The sequence below is a fragment of the Nerophis ophidion genome, linkage group LG14 (assembly GCF_033978795.1).
Source record: "Nerophis ophidion isolate RoL-2023_Sa linkage group LG14, RoL_Noph_v1.0, whole genome shotgun sequence".
NCBI lineage: Eukaryota > Metazoa > Chordata > Actinopteri > Syngnathiformes > Syngnathidae > Nerophis > Nerophis ophidion.
The window spans coordinates 2,502,066-2,519,667 of NC_084624.1; the positions used below are offsets into that span (position 1 = coordinate 2,502,066).

The 17,602-nt window shown below is 42.8% G+C and overlaps 1 protein-coding gene across 1 annotated transcript in view; it reads left to right on the forward strand.

The window, feature by feature from the left end:
- vangl2 (VANGL planar cell polarity protein 2) overlaps positions 1–17,476 on the forward strand; it is a 50,522-nt gene extending 33,046 nt beyond the window's left edge. The window contains exons 2-8 of the mRNA XM_061919582.1: positions 96–492; positions 579–702; positions 4,451–5,058; positions 5,126–5,259; positions 5,328–5,463; positions 8,847–9,090; positions 16,085–17,476. Coding sequence (XP_061775566.1) covers positions 422–492; positions 579–702; positions 4,451–5,058; positions 5,126–5,259; positions 5,328–5,463; positions 8,847–9,090; positions 16,085–16,345 — 1,578 coding nt within the window. The 5' untranslated portion in view covers positions 96–421 and the 3' untranslated portion in view covers positions 16,346–17,476. The remainder of the gene's footprint in view (positions 1–95; positions 493–578; positions 703–4,450; positions 5,059–5,125; positions 5,260–5,327; positions 5,464–8,846; positions 9,091–16,084) is intronic.
- The last annotated feature ends 126 nt before the right edge of the window (positions 17,477–17,602 follow it).

Below are 17,602 nucleotides of genomic sequence, written 5' to 3' on the forward strand. Positions count from 1 at the left end.
TGGTCGGTTTTCTGTTGATTTTCAGTAATGATGGACAGTAACAGAATTCAAAGATGAAAATAGTGTTCATGGCCTTTTCTACGTTTTCCTTTCAGGTTGCGGCCACCTCATCTCTCCCTGCCTTGACTCTCCTACCCGTCCTCCTCTCCCGCCCCTCCTCCTCCTCCTCATCGCTGTAGCCTATACCCGGCCCCCCGCCCCCCAGACCCACCCTCTACCTCCTTCTCCTTTGCCCCCCTTTCCAGCCTCCAAGATAGATTCCCTCAGGAGCAAGGTTGACCTGCTCAAGCTGCCCTTGGCCCTCTCCACCAAGTCCATCTCCGAGCACAAGAGCCAGCTGCGAGGCGTCGGCAAGCAGTGCGGTACGGGGGGAGGAGGAGGAGGCGGGGCCCACAAAGCCCGCTCAGCGCCAACCCGCGACATGGATAACGAGTCGCAGTACTCGGGATACTCGTACAAGTCGTCGCACTCGCGCAGCTCTCGCAAACACAGGTGGGTTTGCATTGCTACTTCTTGAGAAGAAAAATGGCCTCTCATGTGAGGAGGGATGTCATCAAGTAACCCGCCATGTCTCGCAGGGAACGGAGAGACCGCCATCGTTCCAAAAGCAGAGACGGGAGCAGCCGCGGAGACAAATCAGTGACCATCCAGACGCCTGGAGAGCCGCTACTCGATGCAGAGTCGACCCGCGGAGAAGACAGGGTCAGTACTCCCTTTCAGCTTTTTTTTAACTTTTAATCCATATTATTAAACATGATCAAACTATTCCAATGTAGGTCAAGATTAGGGCTTGGAGATACATCGAGTATATCGATATCAATATACTCGATGTATCGCAAGTTTGTCTCTGCGATATAGAAAATGACTATATCGTGATATTGGAGTATACGTTCTCACGTAGTTGTTTTAGCTGCAGGCATTACACTACAGGCTCTTCCCACTCTTTAGTGTCTCTCCTTCTCACAGAGACTTAAAACGAGCACACCTTCTTATATACGTCACATACTGTCACGTGTGCAACGTCACACACTCCCATGGAGCATACAGGTAGACATGGTAATGTTAGCTGTGATGCTAAAGGTGCGCTGCAGGTGGTAATACGAGAGAGAAGGTGCGAATCTGGTAACAAATGAAGGAACAATTAATTCCCAAGAAAAATAGCACGGGGTCCATCATCTCTGGCGGTGGTTTGGCTTCAAGCGGAAATATGTTGAACAATTATGCGACAAAAGCGTTGCTACAAAAAGTAGCACCACTGCTAATGTAGCATCATTTGAAAAGTCACCCGCTAGGGAGTGAAGAGTGCTTGAAACTCTGCATGTCAACATCTCCGTTCGGTGCCACACCAACAAAATGTCGAATCAACTATTTCCACATCAACACCTTATGAAACAAATAATCAACAACAGAAGAAGACAACATCTGCAGGAACCTACCACATAGCGGAGGACATATGCTATTTGATTTCCTATTATGCAGCTCATTTTTATTTGACACTTATTGAAATAGCTTGTGTGACATCATGCACAAAAGTGCACTTTACTTGTTTTAAACTATTGTAGTGGCGTTCTGTACAAAAGGTGCACTTTAATTTAGTGTTGTTTTGAGATGTCATCTTAGTGACATCATGCACAAAAGTGCACTAATAGCTGGTTTTAAAATGTCTCTGACAATCTTTCACTTTCTGTTTTGAAATGACATGAACGTTTGTGCCACTGCTTAATAGCAGTTTTAAAAAAAAGTTTTGGTAAATTGACTTAGTTGTGATTTCCCTGTCTGCATGAAAGTTTAAAATAAGCATATATTAATGAAGTATGAAGAAGAATGTTTTATTATAGACACATAGAATCATCATACTGCTGTCATTATATGCATCAAGTGTTCATTCAAGGCAAAATATCGAAATATATATGGTGTATGGTGCCATGGCATAAAAATATCGAGATATTAATAAAAGGCCATATCGCCCAGCCCTAGTCAAGATACACTAAGCCATCCATCCATCCATCCATTTTCTACCGCTTATTCCCTTTCGGGGTGGCGGGGGGCGCTGGCGCCTATCTCAGCTACAATCGGGCGGAAGGCAGGGTACACCCTGGACAAGTCGCCACCTCATCGCAGGGCCAACACAGATAGACAGACAACATTCACACTCACATTCACACACTAGCCAGTGGTTCTCAAACTCTTTTCACCAAGTACCACCTCAGAAAACACTTAGCTCTCCAAGTACCAGAAAATATAGTAGAAATATAATGTCATTAATAATGCCGAGGAAGTTTTTTCCTTCTTATTTTTCGATAAGCATGCCGTTTATGTCGGCATAGCATAGCTTGGCTCCAAGTTCAACAAGTCACACCAACCTCACTCGTCTGCTCCAACGTGCTCGCTTCTATAAGCAGTGGTGAATCCTTCAGATATTCAGGTTAAAAAAGACAAGGTTTTTTAAGTTTTTTTTATTTAACCAGATAAGATCCCATTGAGATTAAAAACCTATTTTTCCAGGGAGTCTATAAAATTATATTTACATTTCACAATACAATTGACAAGATGGACAACAAGTAAAACAGTTACAGATAATCCTTCAAATGCTCTCAGTTTGGATTTAAAAGCATTCAAGGATACACATTCCGTCAGCTTCCAGTCTCTTTGTAGCATGTTCCACACACAAGGAGCTGCAAAGGCAAAAGCTTTTTTCCCCAGCTCAGTGCGAACAAAAGGGACAGGGAGCAAACACTGATCATTGGATCTCAGTGCATGAGAGTCCGTACTTCTGTGTAATTAATGTACAAATGTAATCGGGCAATAGTCGCAGAAGAGCCTTGTAAATAAAAGTGTACCAATGACACTGTCTCTTAGTGGACAGGGAAGGCCATCCCACCCGAGAGTACAAGTCACAGTGATGTGTCATGTTTGTGATGAACCTCAAAGAAGCATGGTAAACAATCTACCATCGAAAGACAGGAACGTTGTCTTCATTGTCTGTTACTAAGTCTGCCAGGGTTAGAAGACACTCGCATTTGTTTCCAGAAGTAGGAACGCAAATTTGTTGCCGGAAGTAAGAACGCAAATTTGTTGCCGGAAGTCGGAAGTACGCTCTGGAAGCGGAAATAAATGAGGAAAGAATTTCCGGCATAGCTTAAAATAACCAAAATATGGTAAATATTGTACATATTACATATTATTATGAACGTGTCTGTTACTACATTATACTTGCAGCGTGTATATAAAACACTGATGGAGTGTTTTGAAGTTGTTTTAAAGTGCTGTAACTGCTCAAATGATGCAATGATTAGCTGCATATTGCAGATGTTGTTTTTTTAATAATCTTTATAATTCTATAAAAAAAATGTGTTCTTGTCTCTTATAATTATTGTGAACGATAGGCAAAATTCCAAAAAAGTGCAGTTTCCCTTTAAATTTTTAGTTAAATTAAAACAAATCTCCATACTGTGACGCGAGCCATTGAAACAATAAATGCTGGCTGCACTTCGGGCACCCTTGCTCTTTATGAACCTTCATTGTTTTAGTGGCCATTTTCACGACTGAGTAAGAAAGAATTAAGAGTCGAGCCAAAAACAAATAAAACACAGGTCAAATTCAATAGTTGGTTGCGGTAATTTTGTGTTTAAAGGTTGTATAATGTGTTTGAATAATACATATTAGTCTTTATAATTTTTACAAATAAATATATTCAAGTTATTTTTATTAGGTTTTTTTATTGCAAAAAATTGTTAAATAATTGATTACCGTATTTTCTTGAATTGCCGCCGGGGCGCTAATTAATTTAAAACCTCTTCTCACTCCTGCACTTACCAAAGGCATGCGGTAAAAGTAAGATTGCGCTAATTATTTTAAAACCTCTTCTTACTCTGGCACTTACCAAAGGCATGCCGTAAAAATATGTGTGATGTAAGCTTGCACTTTAAATCCTACTGAATAGCTCTTAATCTTCTTCCCTTTATGTAATTTCAAATTACCGGTATTGAAATCAGCCTCCTCCATTTTGAAAATGATGAGAGGGGAAGTGTCACTCGTGATGTCACCAGTTTGAGCAGGCGGTAATACTAAGCATGCGCTAATTATTTTGCGAAACGAGTTTGACCCGGCAGTAATTCAAGGCAGGCACATACTTTATGCCCTGCGGCAATTCAAGGAAATACGGTATTTTAACATAATTATATTTGATTTATATATAAGTGTATCTTGTATTTATTTTTATTGTACTGTTTCGCTATTCCGCCCGAATGCAGCTGAGAGGGACAAGCGGTAGAAAATGAATGGATGTGTGGATGTATCGCTTTTACAAAATAAAGTTGTCTGTTAATAGCATCTGTTGTAATGGACTAAAAGTACAGTAAAAGTGAAACTAATAGCACAAATAAGTGTTGGAATTTGACTTTGGAAAAGGTATTTTGATTGTAAATTGTTCCTTTTCCTTGTCTGGCAGGATGACAACTGGGGTGAGACCACCACGGTGGTCACGGGGACGTCAGAGCACAGCATTTCCAATGAAGACCTAACCCGCGTCACCAAAGACTTAGAGGAGTCGACCCCTCTGGAATGCAAGCGCTTCGTGGGTCCGGCGCTAGGCGGCCTCTTGAGCTTCTTCGCCCTCGTCACGCCGTTGGCCTTCCTCATTCTGCCACAGGTGCTGTGGCGTGACGCTTTGGAGCCGTGCGGCACGCCTTGTGAGGGCCTTTACGTGTCTCTGGCTTTCAAACTCCTTGTCCTGCTCATCTCCTCCTGGGCCCTTTTCCTGCGGCCGCCTCGTGCCACCCTGCCACGTTTTTTTGTCTTCCGCTGCCTGTTGATGGTGCTGGTATTTCTCTTCGTGGCGTCCTACTGGCTCTTCTACGGCGTGCGTGTGCTGGAGCCCCGCGAGCGTGACTACAGGGGCATCGTGGAATATGCAGCCTCGCTGGTGGACGCCCTGCTCTTCATCCAGTACTTGGCGCTGGTGCTGCTGGAGGTCCGACACCTGCAGCCCGCTTTTTGCCTGAAGGTGGTGCGCAGCACTGATGGAGCCAGCCGCTTCTACAACGTGGGTCACCTCAGGTCAGTGCAGCCGTCCCAGTGTGGAACATTCTTTTGCAGCAACCACAAATAACTTGGTGTCCTCCAGTATTCAGCGGGCGGCCGTCTGGGTCTTGGACCATTACTACAACGATTTTCCTGTCTACAACCCAGCCCTCGTCAACCTGCCCAAGTCCATTCTGTCCAAGAAGATGACTGGCTTCAAAGTTTATTCTCTGGATGGTAAACATATCTTCAGCTTAACTCCTAAAAAGGTAGACATGCTCATGCTTATGCTTTTCTGTGTGAAGAAAACCCCACCAATAACTCCACGGGCCAATCACGGGCTATGATCGCCGCCGCTGCCAGGAGGCGAGACAACTCCCACAACGAGTTTTATTACGAGGAGGCTGAAATGGACCGGAGGATCCGCAAACGCAAAGCCAGGTCAGACGCCCCAAACCAGTGTTTTTCAACCTTTTGTGAGCCAAGACACATTTTTTGCCTTGAAAAAATGTGGAGGCACACAGCCAGCAGAAATCATTAAAAAAGGAAATTCAGTTGACAGTAAAAAGTCGTTGGATACGACTTTAAATCATAACCAAGCATGCATCACTGTAGCTCTTTTCTCAAAGTAGGTGTCCTGTCACCAACTGTCACATCACGCCAGGACTTAATTTGAGTTTTTTGCTGTTTTCCTGTGTGTAGTGTTTTAGTTGTTGTCTTGCGCTCCTATTTCGGTGGCTTTTTTCTTCTTTTTTTTTGTATTTTCCTGTAGCAGTTTCATGTTTTCCTTTGACCGATATTCCCCGCATCTACTTTGTTTTAGCAATCAAGAATATTTCAGTTATTTTTATCTTTCTTTGTGGAGACATTGTTGATTGTCATGTCACGTTCGGACGTATACTGTGGACCCCGCCTTTGCTCCGCAGTAAGTCTTTGCTGTCCTCCAGCATTCTGTTTTTGTTTACCTAGTAGCCAGTTCAGTTTTAGTTTCGTTCTGCATAGCCTTCCTTAAGCTTTGATGCCTTTTTCTTAGGAGCACTCACCTTTTGTTCATTTTTGGTTTAAGCGTTAGATACCTTTTTACCTGCACACTGCCTCCCGCTGTTTCCGACATCTACAAAGCAATTAGCTACCTGCTGCCACCTACTGATATGGAAGAGTATCACAGGTTTACTCTTCCACGCTCTAGACAGCACCGACACTCAACAACAACATATCATTTGCAGACTATAATTACGTATTTTTTGGACTATTAAGTCACAGTTTCTTTCATAGTTTGGCCGGGGGTGCGACATACACTCCGGAGCGACTTATGTGTGAAATGATTAACACATTACCGTAAAATATCAAATGATATTATTTATCTCATTCGTGGAAGAGACGAAGAAAATGTCAGCAATCGTCACACACACGTCAACCAATAAGAATTCGGCGGGGGAGGGTCATGGCGGAAGTGCATTGTGGGTCATGGAATGCTAACTGCTATATGCTACTGTCGTAGTTATTAAAATGGATCATTTCATCGTTGGCGGTAACTTATAAAAAGTGAGAAGGGCTGAACAAAAAATGGCGTTGAAAAGGAGATCATGTAGTGCAGATTACAAGCTGGACGTAGTGAAATATGCAGCAGAAAAGGACAAGAAGAAGCGGCGCATACCTTTGGAGTTGGCAGAGTTGTTTAGAAGCCACATCCAGGAAGAAGATTTCATGGGATTTATGGATTAGGAGTGAGAGATAGTTTGGTAAAGGTATAGCATGTTCTATATGTTATAGTTATTTGAATGACTCTTACCATAATATCAATGTTTATTTATATAGCCCCAAATCACAAATGTCTCAAAGGACTGCACAAATCATTACGACTACAACATCCTCGGAAGAACCCACAAAAGGGCAAGGAAAACTCACACCCAGTGGGCAGGGAGAATTCACATTCAGTGGGACGCCAGCGACAATGCTGACTATGAGAAACCTTGGAGAGGACCTCAGATGTGGGCAACCCCCCCCCTCTAGGGGACCGAAAGCAATGGATGTCGAGCGGGTCTAACATGATACTGTGAAAGTTCAATCCATAGTGGCTCCAAGACAGCAGTGATAATATGTTAGCTTAACATAGCAGTTGCTTATTTATGCCTCATATAACCTACACTTATTCAGCCTGTTCTTCACTATTCTTTATTTACTTTAAATTGCCTTTCAAATATCTATTCTTGCTGTTGGATTTTATCAAATACATTTCCCCCAAAAATGTGACTTATACTGCAGTGCGACGTATGTATGTTTTTTTCCTTCTTTATTATGCATTTTCGGCCGGTGCGACGTATACTCCGGAGCGACTTATACTCCGAAAAATACGGTACTCTTTTGCAAAAAATATTTTTAACACAAATAGGTGAAATTATATAATCTCCCACGGCACACTAGACTGTATCTCATGGCACAGTGGTTGAAAAGCACTGCCCTAAGTGACCTATTCTTCCATGTGCTTAAGTGTTCAGTGTCAATGTGGATGGATGCCATTTTAGCTATGCTATGTGCTGTACAGCATATTAAGACTGTTAGTATTAGCTTTATTATAAGGATGGTTAATAAACATTAACCATGAAACTATTCTTAAAGGGGAACATTATCACAATTTCAAAAGGGTTAAAAGCAATAAAAATCAGTTCCCTGTGGTTTGTTGTATTTTTTGAAGTTTTTTTCAAAATTTTACACTTCCTGGAATATCCCTAAATAAAGCTTTAAAGTGCCTTATTTTCGCTATCTTCGAAACCACTGTCCATTTCCCGGTGACGTCATACAGGGCTGCCAATACAAACAACATGGCGGTTACCACAGCAAGATATAGCGACATTAGCTCGGATTCAGACTCGGATTTCAGCGGCTTAAGCGATTCAACAGATTACGCATGTATTGAAACAGATGGTCGGAGTATGGAGGCAGATAGCGAAAACGAAATTGAAGAAGAAATTGAAGCTGTTGACGCTATTTGGCCATAGCATGGGTGTACCTAATGAAGTGGCCCATAGCATGGCTGCCTTATTAGCATCGCCGGTAAAATGTGCGGACCAAACGATCAGGACTTTCGCATCTTGTGACACTGGAGCAACTTAAATCCGTCGATTGGTAAGTGTTTGTTTCGCATTAAATGTAGGTATCTAGTTTCAAATATACATACAGCTAGCGTAAATAGCATGTTAGCATCGATTAGTGTAGCATGTTAGCATCGATTAGCTGGCAGTCATGCCGTGACCAAATATGTCTGATTAGCACATAAGTCAACAACATCAACAAAACTCACCTTTGTGATTTGGTTGACTTAATGGTTGCAAATGCATCTGCAGGTTATCCATACATCTCTGTGCCATGTCTGTCTTAGCATCGCCGGTCAAATGTGAAGACACTCTGGTATATTCAATGGGGGTTTGGCGGCAGATTTCTTGCCAGTGGTGCAACTTGAATCCCTCCCTGTTAGTGTTGTTACACCCTCCGACAACACACCCACCAGGCATGATGTCTCCAAGGTTCCAAAAAATAGTCAAAAAAACGGAAAATAACAGAGCTGAGACCCGGTGTTTGTAATGTGAAAATGAATATGGCGGCTGTGTTACCTCGGTGACGTCATCGCTAAAAGACCGATAAACAGAAAGGCGTTTAATTTGGCAAAATTCACCCATTTAGAGTTTGGAAATCGGTTAAAAAAAATACATGGTCTTTTTTCTGCAACATCAAGTTATATATTGACGCTTGCATAGGTTTGGTGATAATGGTCCCCTTTAAGAAAAAGACCAGTGTAAGTAACCTTCTGGCCGGTCACCTTCCAGGTTGGTGGTGGCGGTAGAAGAGGCCTTCACGCACATCAAGCGTCTCCATGAGGAGGAGGTGGCCTCCTCCCCCAAGCACCCCCGCGAAGTGATGGACCCCCGGGAGGCGGCGCAAGCCATCTTTGCCCCAATGGCGCGGGCCATGCAGAAGTACCTGAGGACCACACGCCAGCAGGCCTTTCACAGCATGGAGAGCATCCTCACTCACCTGCAGTTCTGCATCACGCACAACATGGCACCCAAGGTGGGCTTCCTGCCGTCCCAAACCACACACAGAGGCACATTTATAAACGTGGAAAAAGTTCATCCTATGTGTCAGTTACTCTACAAAACTAAGAAAATTCTTTATTCCTTCTAAGAGTGGCTTTTAAGCATTGTTTTGTTCAGGAAAGTAATACCAGGGGGCTCTAATGACCTTTTCAATAAACCAGCATATGTGCGTGACAATTAATAATAATAATAATGGATTACATTCATATGGCGCTTTTCTAGACACTCAAAGCGCTTCAAATTGTAGCAACATACTTATTACATACATAAGTCAATGATTCATTATACCTTTTTTCAATGGGGGGTAAAGAAAAAATGAAAGCATAAAAATTACAAATGCCTGTATATGTATGGAAAATGTTACACAGTGCGTACAAAATATCCATGTTTGCCATTTATTTGATAAGAGTTTTTTAATAAGTATATTTCAATATGTAGTTTATAAATATTTTATTTGTATTAAGTTAAAGTTAAAGTAGCAATGATGTCACAGACACACTAGATGTGGAGAAATTATTCTCTGGATTTGACCGATCATAATAATAATAATAATAATAATAATGGATTAGATTTATATCGCGCTTTCCTATTATTAGATACTCAAAGCGCTCACAGAGAAGTGAGAAGCCATCATTCATTCACACGATGGTGGTGGTAAGCTACATCAGTAGCCACAGCTGCCCTGGGGTAGACTGACGGAAGCGTGGCTGCCAGTTTGCACCTACGGCCCCTCCGACCACCACCTATCATTCATTCATCATTCATTCACCAGTGTGAGCGGCAGCGGGGGAAAGGGTGAAGTGTCCTGCCCAAGGACACAACGGCAGCGATTTGGATGTCAATAGGTGAGAAGCGAACCTGCAACCCTCAGGTTTTTGGCACGGCCACTCTACCCACTACGCCATGCCGGCCCCCAACGGGGGGGGTAAAGAAAAAATTGAAGCATAAAATCACGATCACCCCCTTGGAGGTGAGGGGAGCAGTGAGCAGCAGCAGTGGCCACGCCTGGGAATAATTTTTGATGATTTAACCCCCATTTCTAACCCTTGATGCTGAGTGCCAAGGGTGGCGAATTGTCCGGGGTGTACCCTGCCTTCCACCCGTGTGCAGCTGGGATAGGCTTTAGCACCCCCCGCGACTCCATAAGGGACAAGCGATAGAAAAGGGATGGATGGATGGATGGATAAAGGGATATTATTTCATGCATCATGTTTAATAATTTAATAGTTGTGTTAGTATTTCATTGGATGAAAATGTGTATTTCTATTAAAGCAGCACTGAATAACTGTTCAACCTTCATCAAATATGTTCATACCTTTTGGGACAATACATAGAACCTTTATTTAACCAGATAAGAAACCCATTGAGATCAAGATCTCTTTCACAAGGGTGACCTGGCCAAGAGGTCAAGAGTACATGTCACAGAGCAGTTTCACAAAAGTAATACGTTCAGACATACATTTTAAAATACATAAAAGAGAACTGTGAAACAATAAAGATTTACACCTTTTTAAAAACACGGGCACTGCAAACGTCTCTCACTGTTTGTCCCTGAGGACAGAATGCTAGGCTCCAAATGGAAGTAGTTCAGTGAGTTTCAGTTTAGTCTGCAATGTATTCCATGCCACAGGGGCAGCAGTGCCAAGAGCTCTTTTGCCAAATTCAGTCTGTACATGGAGAACAGCTAACACCTACAAACTGTTAGAGCGTAATGCTGCTTGGAGGCATTCAACCTAAAAGAGCATGATAAATAGATAAAAACATGGATACAACTCGTTGAGTTACATCTCAGTCATGGCCTGAGGGGTCTGCATCGCTTTTACTGGCACTAAGCTACTTTGAGGAGGGTGGCAGGAACATTTCCACACAAAAAACTACACAAATTTGCTGATTTGGTTTACGGCAAACGTCACTCCCCCTTTCCCCATTTGTTAATAAGATGAAAGTCAATGTAAAAATGCCTTAGTGCCGCCAAAAAAAGAAGAATGCCTATGTGCGATTACTGATGACATGGCCGAAGGTATAAAACAACCAAAGAAACGAAAAGTTTTGTCAGTGTGACGCTATATGCGCTAGTCATCAAGGGAAATTTGGTCTTCTGGCAAAACAAGTTAAGTGGGGCTTAAAATGCAAACAAATAAACACAAATATGTCCTATAGTTCTAATGAAATGTAATTTCCACAATTTACAATTATGAATGCTTCTAGTAATATATTATTTGGTATAGTTAGTATTAATATATTGGCATATGTACACATATTAAATTTACATTTAAAGAATTAAAAATCCACTAAATTGAGGAAGGGTGGGGAGATTACCCGTACTGCTCTGTTGGTGGGAGAGGTCGAGCAAATCAAGCGCTCCTTTTCTCCTACTTGTGTCGTAAACTTCCCCTGAGGTCTTAGTGTTGATCATTTGGTGCTTCAAAGGATGACATTTTTGCACGCTATTTTATGCAAACATGTAAAAAAACATCACGCTTCAACACATCAAACTTTTTCCGAATAAATGGGAACCACATTTTTGGGGGGGGAATTTTGCCTGTCCTTCACAATCCTTATGTTAGACTAGAACACATATGTTTTTGTAATGCATTATAATGTGTAAAATATGGCAAGTACGAGGTGGCCAACAATGCAGCTAATAAGAGTCCTCGGATGCGCCCACAAAGCCCTTCAAAGAAAACATCCAAAAGCCGCTAACAATACTTAATTTACATGTTTTGATCTGAATATAAATCAAGTATTAGCGAAATTGTTCTAATAAGCGCTAACGGAATGGATTAAGTAAATGAATCAAACAAAGCACCAATATGATTCACTTTTAAGAGACTGTTCAAACTACAAATGTTTACAAAGGACACAGAACAAGAATTATGTTGACTACCTTGAATCCTTTTTTTACTTACCGGTATTTATTTATTTTTATTCTTTTATTGGGACAAATATTTATGTATTTAATATTTGTTGACTTACTATGGTATACTATTTATTTATTATTTATTTTTTCACTGTTATGTTACATAGAACAAGGAAATAGGATAAAATTGCCACGGCATGAAAAGCTCAGCTTCTTCCTACTTCTTTTCGGACGTGCTGTAATGAAACAACTGGAAATATGTGATGAAGTACATTGTATTGTATGTAGGGCTGGGCCATATGGCCTTTTTTAATATCTCTATTTTTTAGACCATAACACGAGACACCATATATATCTCCATATTTTGTCTTAGCCTTGAATGAACACTTGATGCATATAATGACAGCAGTATGAAGATTCTATGTGTCTACTTTCAAACATTCTTCTTCATACTGCATTCATATATGCTACTTTTAAACTTTCATGCAGAGAGGGAAATCACAGCCAAAAGTGTATTTATTAAACAGTTATTAAGCAGTGGCACAAACATTCATGTCATTTCCAAAACAGAAAGTGCAAGAATGTCAGAGACATTTTAAGAGTCAAATAAAAATGAGCTGCATAAGAGGAAATCAAATAGTGTTCTTCCTTCGCTATGTGGTAGCTTACCACGGACGTTATTAAATTATCTTTTTTCATACGGTGTTGATCTGGAAATGTTTGCCTCTGCATTTTGATGGTGTAGGCGAACGGAAATGTTGACATGCGGAGTAAGCACTCTTCACTCCCTAGCAGGTGACGTTTTAAATGATGCTACATATTAACAGTAAGGCTACTTTTTGTAGCAACACCTTTGCCCCACACTTGACAAATTACCGTTGTCTGTTTGACATATTCCCACTTGAAGCCAAACCACCGCCAGACGATGGACCCCCTGCTGTTTTTCTTGGGAATTAAATTTTCCTTCATTTGCACCTTCTTTCTCTCATATTACCACTCGCACGCCTCTGCTAGCATCACAGCTAACGTTGCCCTTGCTCAGAGGGCGTATACATATGTGACGTGTGAGGTGACAGTATGTGAGGTGTGAGGTGACAGTATGTGACGTATGAGGTGACAGTATGTGAGGTGTGAGGTGACAGTATGTGACGTATGAGGTGACAGTATGTGAGGTGTGAGTTGACAGTATGTGACGTGTGAGGGGACAGTATGTGAGGTATGAGGCGACAGTATGTGACGTGTGAGGTGACAGTATGTGAGGTATGAGGCGACAGTATGTGACGTGTGAGGTGACAGTATGTGACGTGTGAGGTGACAGTATGTGACGTGTGAGGTGACAGTATGTGACGTGTGAGGTGACAGTATGTGACGTGTGAGGTGACAGTATGTGACGTGTGAGGTGACAGTATGTGACGTGTGAGGTGACAGTATGTGACGTATGAGGTGACAGTATGTGACGTGTGAGGTGACAGTATGTGACGTGTGAGGTGACAGTATGTGACGTGTGAGGTGACAGTATGTGAGGTGTGAGGTGACAGTATGTGACGTGTGAGGTGACAGTATGTGAGGTGACAGTATGTGACGTGTGAGGTGACAGTATGTGACGTGTGAGGTGACAGTATGTGACGTGTAAGGTGACAGTATGTGAGGTGTGAGGTGACAGTATGTGACGTGTGAGGTGACAGTATGTGACGTGTGAGGTAACAGTATGTAAGGAATGAGGTGACAGTATGTGACGTGTGAGGTGACAGTATGTGAGGTGTGAGGTGACAGTATGTGACGTGTGAGGTGACAGTATGTGAGGTGTGAGGTGACAGTATGTGACGTGTGAGGTGACAGTATGTGAGGTGTGAGGTGACAGTATATGACGTGTGAGGTGACAGTATGTGACGTGTGAGGTGACAGTATGTGAGGTGTGAGGTGACAGTATGTGACGTGTGAGGTGACAGTATGTGACGTGTGAGGTGACAGTATGTAAGGAATGAGGTGACAGTATGTGACGTGTGAGGTGACAGTATGTGAGGTGACAGTATGTGACGTGTGAGGTGACAGTATGTGACGTGTGAGGTGACAGTATGTGACGTGTGAGGTGACAGTATGTGAGGTGTGAGGTGACAGTATGTGACGTGTGAGGTGACAGTATGTGACGTGTGAGGTAACAGTATGTAAGGAATGAGGTGACAGTATGTGACGTGTGAGGTGACAGTATGTGAGGTGTGAGGTGACAGTATGTGACGTGTGAGGTGACAGTATGTGAGGTGTGAGGTGACAGTATGTGACGTGTGAGGTGACAGTATGTGAGGTGACAGTATGTGACGTGTGAGGTGACAGTATGTGAGGTGTGAGGTGACAGTATGTGACGTGTGAGGTGACAGTATGTGACGTGTGAGGTGACAGTATGTGAGGTGTGAGGTGACAGTATGTGACGTGTGAGGTGACAGTATGTGACGTGTGAGGTGACAGTATGTGACGTATGACCTGACAGTATGTGACGTGTGAGGTGACAGTATGTGAGGTGTGACGTGTGAGGTGACAGTATGTGAAGTGTGAGGTGACAGTATGTGACGTATGACCTGACAGTATGTGACGTGTGAGGTGACAGTATGTGAGGTGACAGTATGTGAGAAGGAGAGGCGTTAAAGAGTGAGAAGAGCCTGTAGTGTAATGAAACCGCAGCTAAAAACAAGTGCGTGAGAAAGTATACTCTATTATCACGATATTGTCATTTTCTGCGATATATCTCCCAGCCATAATTGTATGCATGTTTGAAATAACTGAAACTGAAACTTAAGATTGGCAAAAGAGAAGCTGGCTAGAAAGCAACACAGACAACGGGAGTGGGTGGGAGGGTCTTGTGTGTCTTCAAAGAGTCACATCTGAACAAGAAGAGCGTCTCTCTGCTGTGAAATAAGTCTGCTTTGGCATGTTTTTCCAGAAAAGTTCCTTCTTATGACAATTACAACTGGCTGCTTTGTCGATTCTTCCATACTTGTGTCCTCTCTAATATATATATTTTTTTTAGTGATTCTCACCTTTATTCCACACTGGTCTTGTCCTTTTGGGATTCATATTGAGTTAGCAAAAGACAAGACAAAGACAGAAGGCACACACGCTGAAGCAACAGGAAGTGACACGGAGGGCTTTGCCTTTCCAAATTCGCATCCTGCTTTTTTGCCTGCAGGCGTGACACAAAATAAATGACTAAATGAAGCATTCGTACGCAGAGAAATGGTTCGCACACGCAGGTGTATTTGGCTTGATCGAAATGTTCTGAAATCCACAATTTTGCAAATAGAGGGATTCGTGAATGATTTAACCCCCAATTCCATCCTTTGATGCTGAGTGCCAAGCAGGGAGGTAATGGCTCCCATTTTTTTATAGTCTTTAGTATGACTCCCAATCTACCGATCCCAGGGTGGACACTCTAACCACTAGGCCACTGTGTAGGTAGAGGGGGTGGGGGTGTATATTGTAGCCCGGCAGAGTGGGGCTGCATGGGATTATGGGTATTGGTTCTGTTGTGTTAAGGTGCGGATGTTCTCCCAAAATGTGTTTGTCATTCTTGTTTGGTGCGGGTTCACAGTGTGGCGCATATTTTTAACAGTGATAAAGTTGTTTATAGGGCCACCCTCAGTGTGACCTGTATGTTTGTTGATCAACTATGTCTTGTAGTCTCTTATTCCGCCTGCAACTGTCACATGCATCCTGTAGCTGGGGTGGCACGCTGTCTGTTAGCTTGTAGGGCTCAGTAAAGGCAGTTCCCCCACATTGCCGCCTTATTACTGCTGTCCATGTAAAATTTGGGAGAATATCCCGTAGGAGCTCTCTAAATTGGGAGTCACCCGGGAAAAATAAAGGGCATACCAGTATGACGCTGTAAAGTGCTATTCATATAAAACTTGCGGGCCGCACCCACATTAAACTGTCATATTAGGTGCGGGCCACAAAATAAAGTTTTGTGGGCCGCAATTGGCCCGCAGGCCTTGTGTTTGAGACCCCGGCTGTCATACGGTTTATAGTCCTCACTTCCATGTTTCTGTGGCTTTTCAGCATTCACACAATCTTACTGCTGCATTCCATAAAGTTTGTCAAACGTCTTCCTGTTCAGGCTTTCCTGGAGCGTTACCTCAGCCCGGGGCCCACCATGCAGTACCAGCAGCACAACGGCAGGGGGCGGCAGTGGACCCTGGTGAGCGAGGAGCCGGTGACCTCCGCCCTGCGCCAAGGTCTCGTCTTTTCCCTGCGGCGGATGGACTTTTCACTGGTGGTCACGGTCACGCCCCTCCCCTTCCTGCGCCTCAGCGAGGAGTTCATCGACCCCAAGAGCCACAAGTTTGTCATGCGGCTGCAGTCCGAGACGTCCGTGTGAAATATCCAACCCCCCCCTCACGTGTGGGACCATCGACTGTCCTGCCACATTTGAATCAGCTCAATGATTGTCCACAACGCCGATGCCTTGACTTGTTTATTCCTGAGCTGCCAATTCAGTTTTTATGAGGGCACCTTTTGGGTCATTTTGTTGTAACCACTGAACTTCAGGAGGTGGCGTGTTCTCATCCTGCAAACTTTGTGGCCCGCTGACCACCTGGTGTTTTCTTGTCAAGTCCTCCCAGACAGAATGTAGCGTCATGTACTCAAGGAGACTTTCTCAGAATGTGATCTTCATACTTTAACTTCTTGACAAACACAGAGTTGTAACCCCGATGCTACTTTGCAGCTTGGTACTAACATGAAACCTTTTCAGGGCTTTTTGTTGTCAGAAATTCTCCTAAAAACAGTAAAAAGCAACAATCTGACACTGCCTTGTATAGCTTTAATAACAAATCACTATGTAATACAAAAGTTGAATTAGTTTATACTTTTTTTATTTTTTTTTAAGGTTCCTAGCTCCTTTTAACCGACAACATTTTCTGCTTCTGAATAAGTGCTTGCAAAATGAGTTGTTCTCTGTTTTGTAGGCTTTCCACTTTTCTTTTCATAGCTAATTTATTCTGCTGTTAATGTCACCATGCAGAAGATTCATCAATCAGATTGACAGCCATCGTCTTGCTCTTAGTGAAAATGTTTTTATGACTGGACGCTAGCTTTTTCTGTCTGCTTCAAAAAGAAAAAAACGCCAAGACTGGAAGCAGACTAGCGCCTGCTTGCCGCCACCACAGCCTTAACGAGTGTTCACGTCCAGTGAACTTTGGAAATGTCCGTCATGTTTCCAAGAAAACATCAAACCCACAGGACGTATCCATGTTTCAATGAAAGTATGCACGGCGAGACTTACTTAGGGCTCTTCTTTTATATGATAACTTGTGTTCTATCATTGTCTTTTTTAAGCCACCTAAGTTATGATGCAATTTCTCTTCTGAATGTGTTCACCTTTTTCAAGTTACCTGTACAAAACAATGTAGATTGGTCTCATGTATTTTCTTGCCTTTTGTTAACTATCTAGCTTGTATAGCGTGTTAGGTATTTTTCCATTATTAAAAGCGTTATTCCTTACAAAGTCGCTGGGTGTCATTTCTTGAAGGCACTCAAGGACGCCAGGTACTGTACTTGCTGTGCTTGAGTGGATGAAAGTCCCAGCAGAGAAAGTGTATAAAGTGTATCTGCTCGGTCTTTCCAGGACAACCCG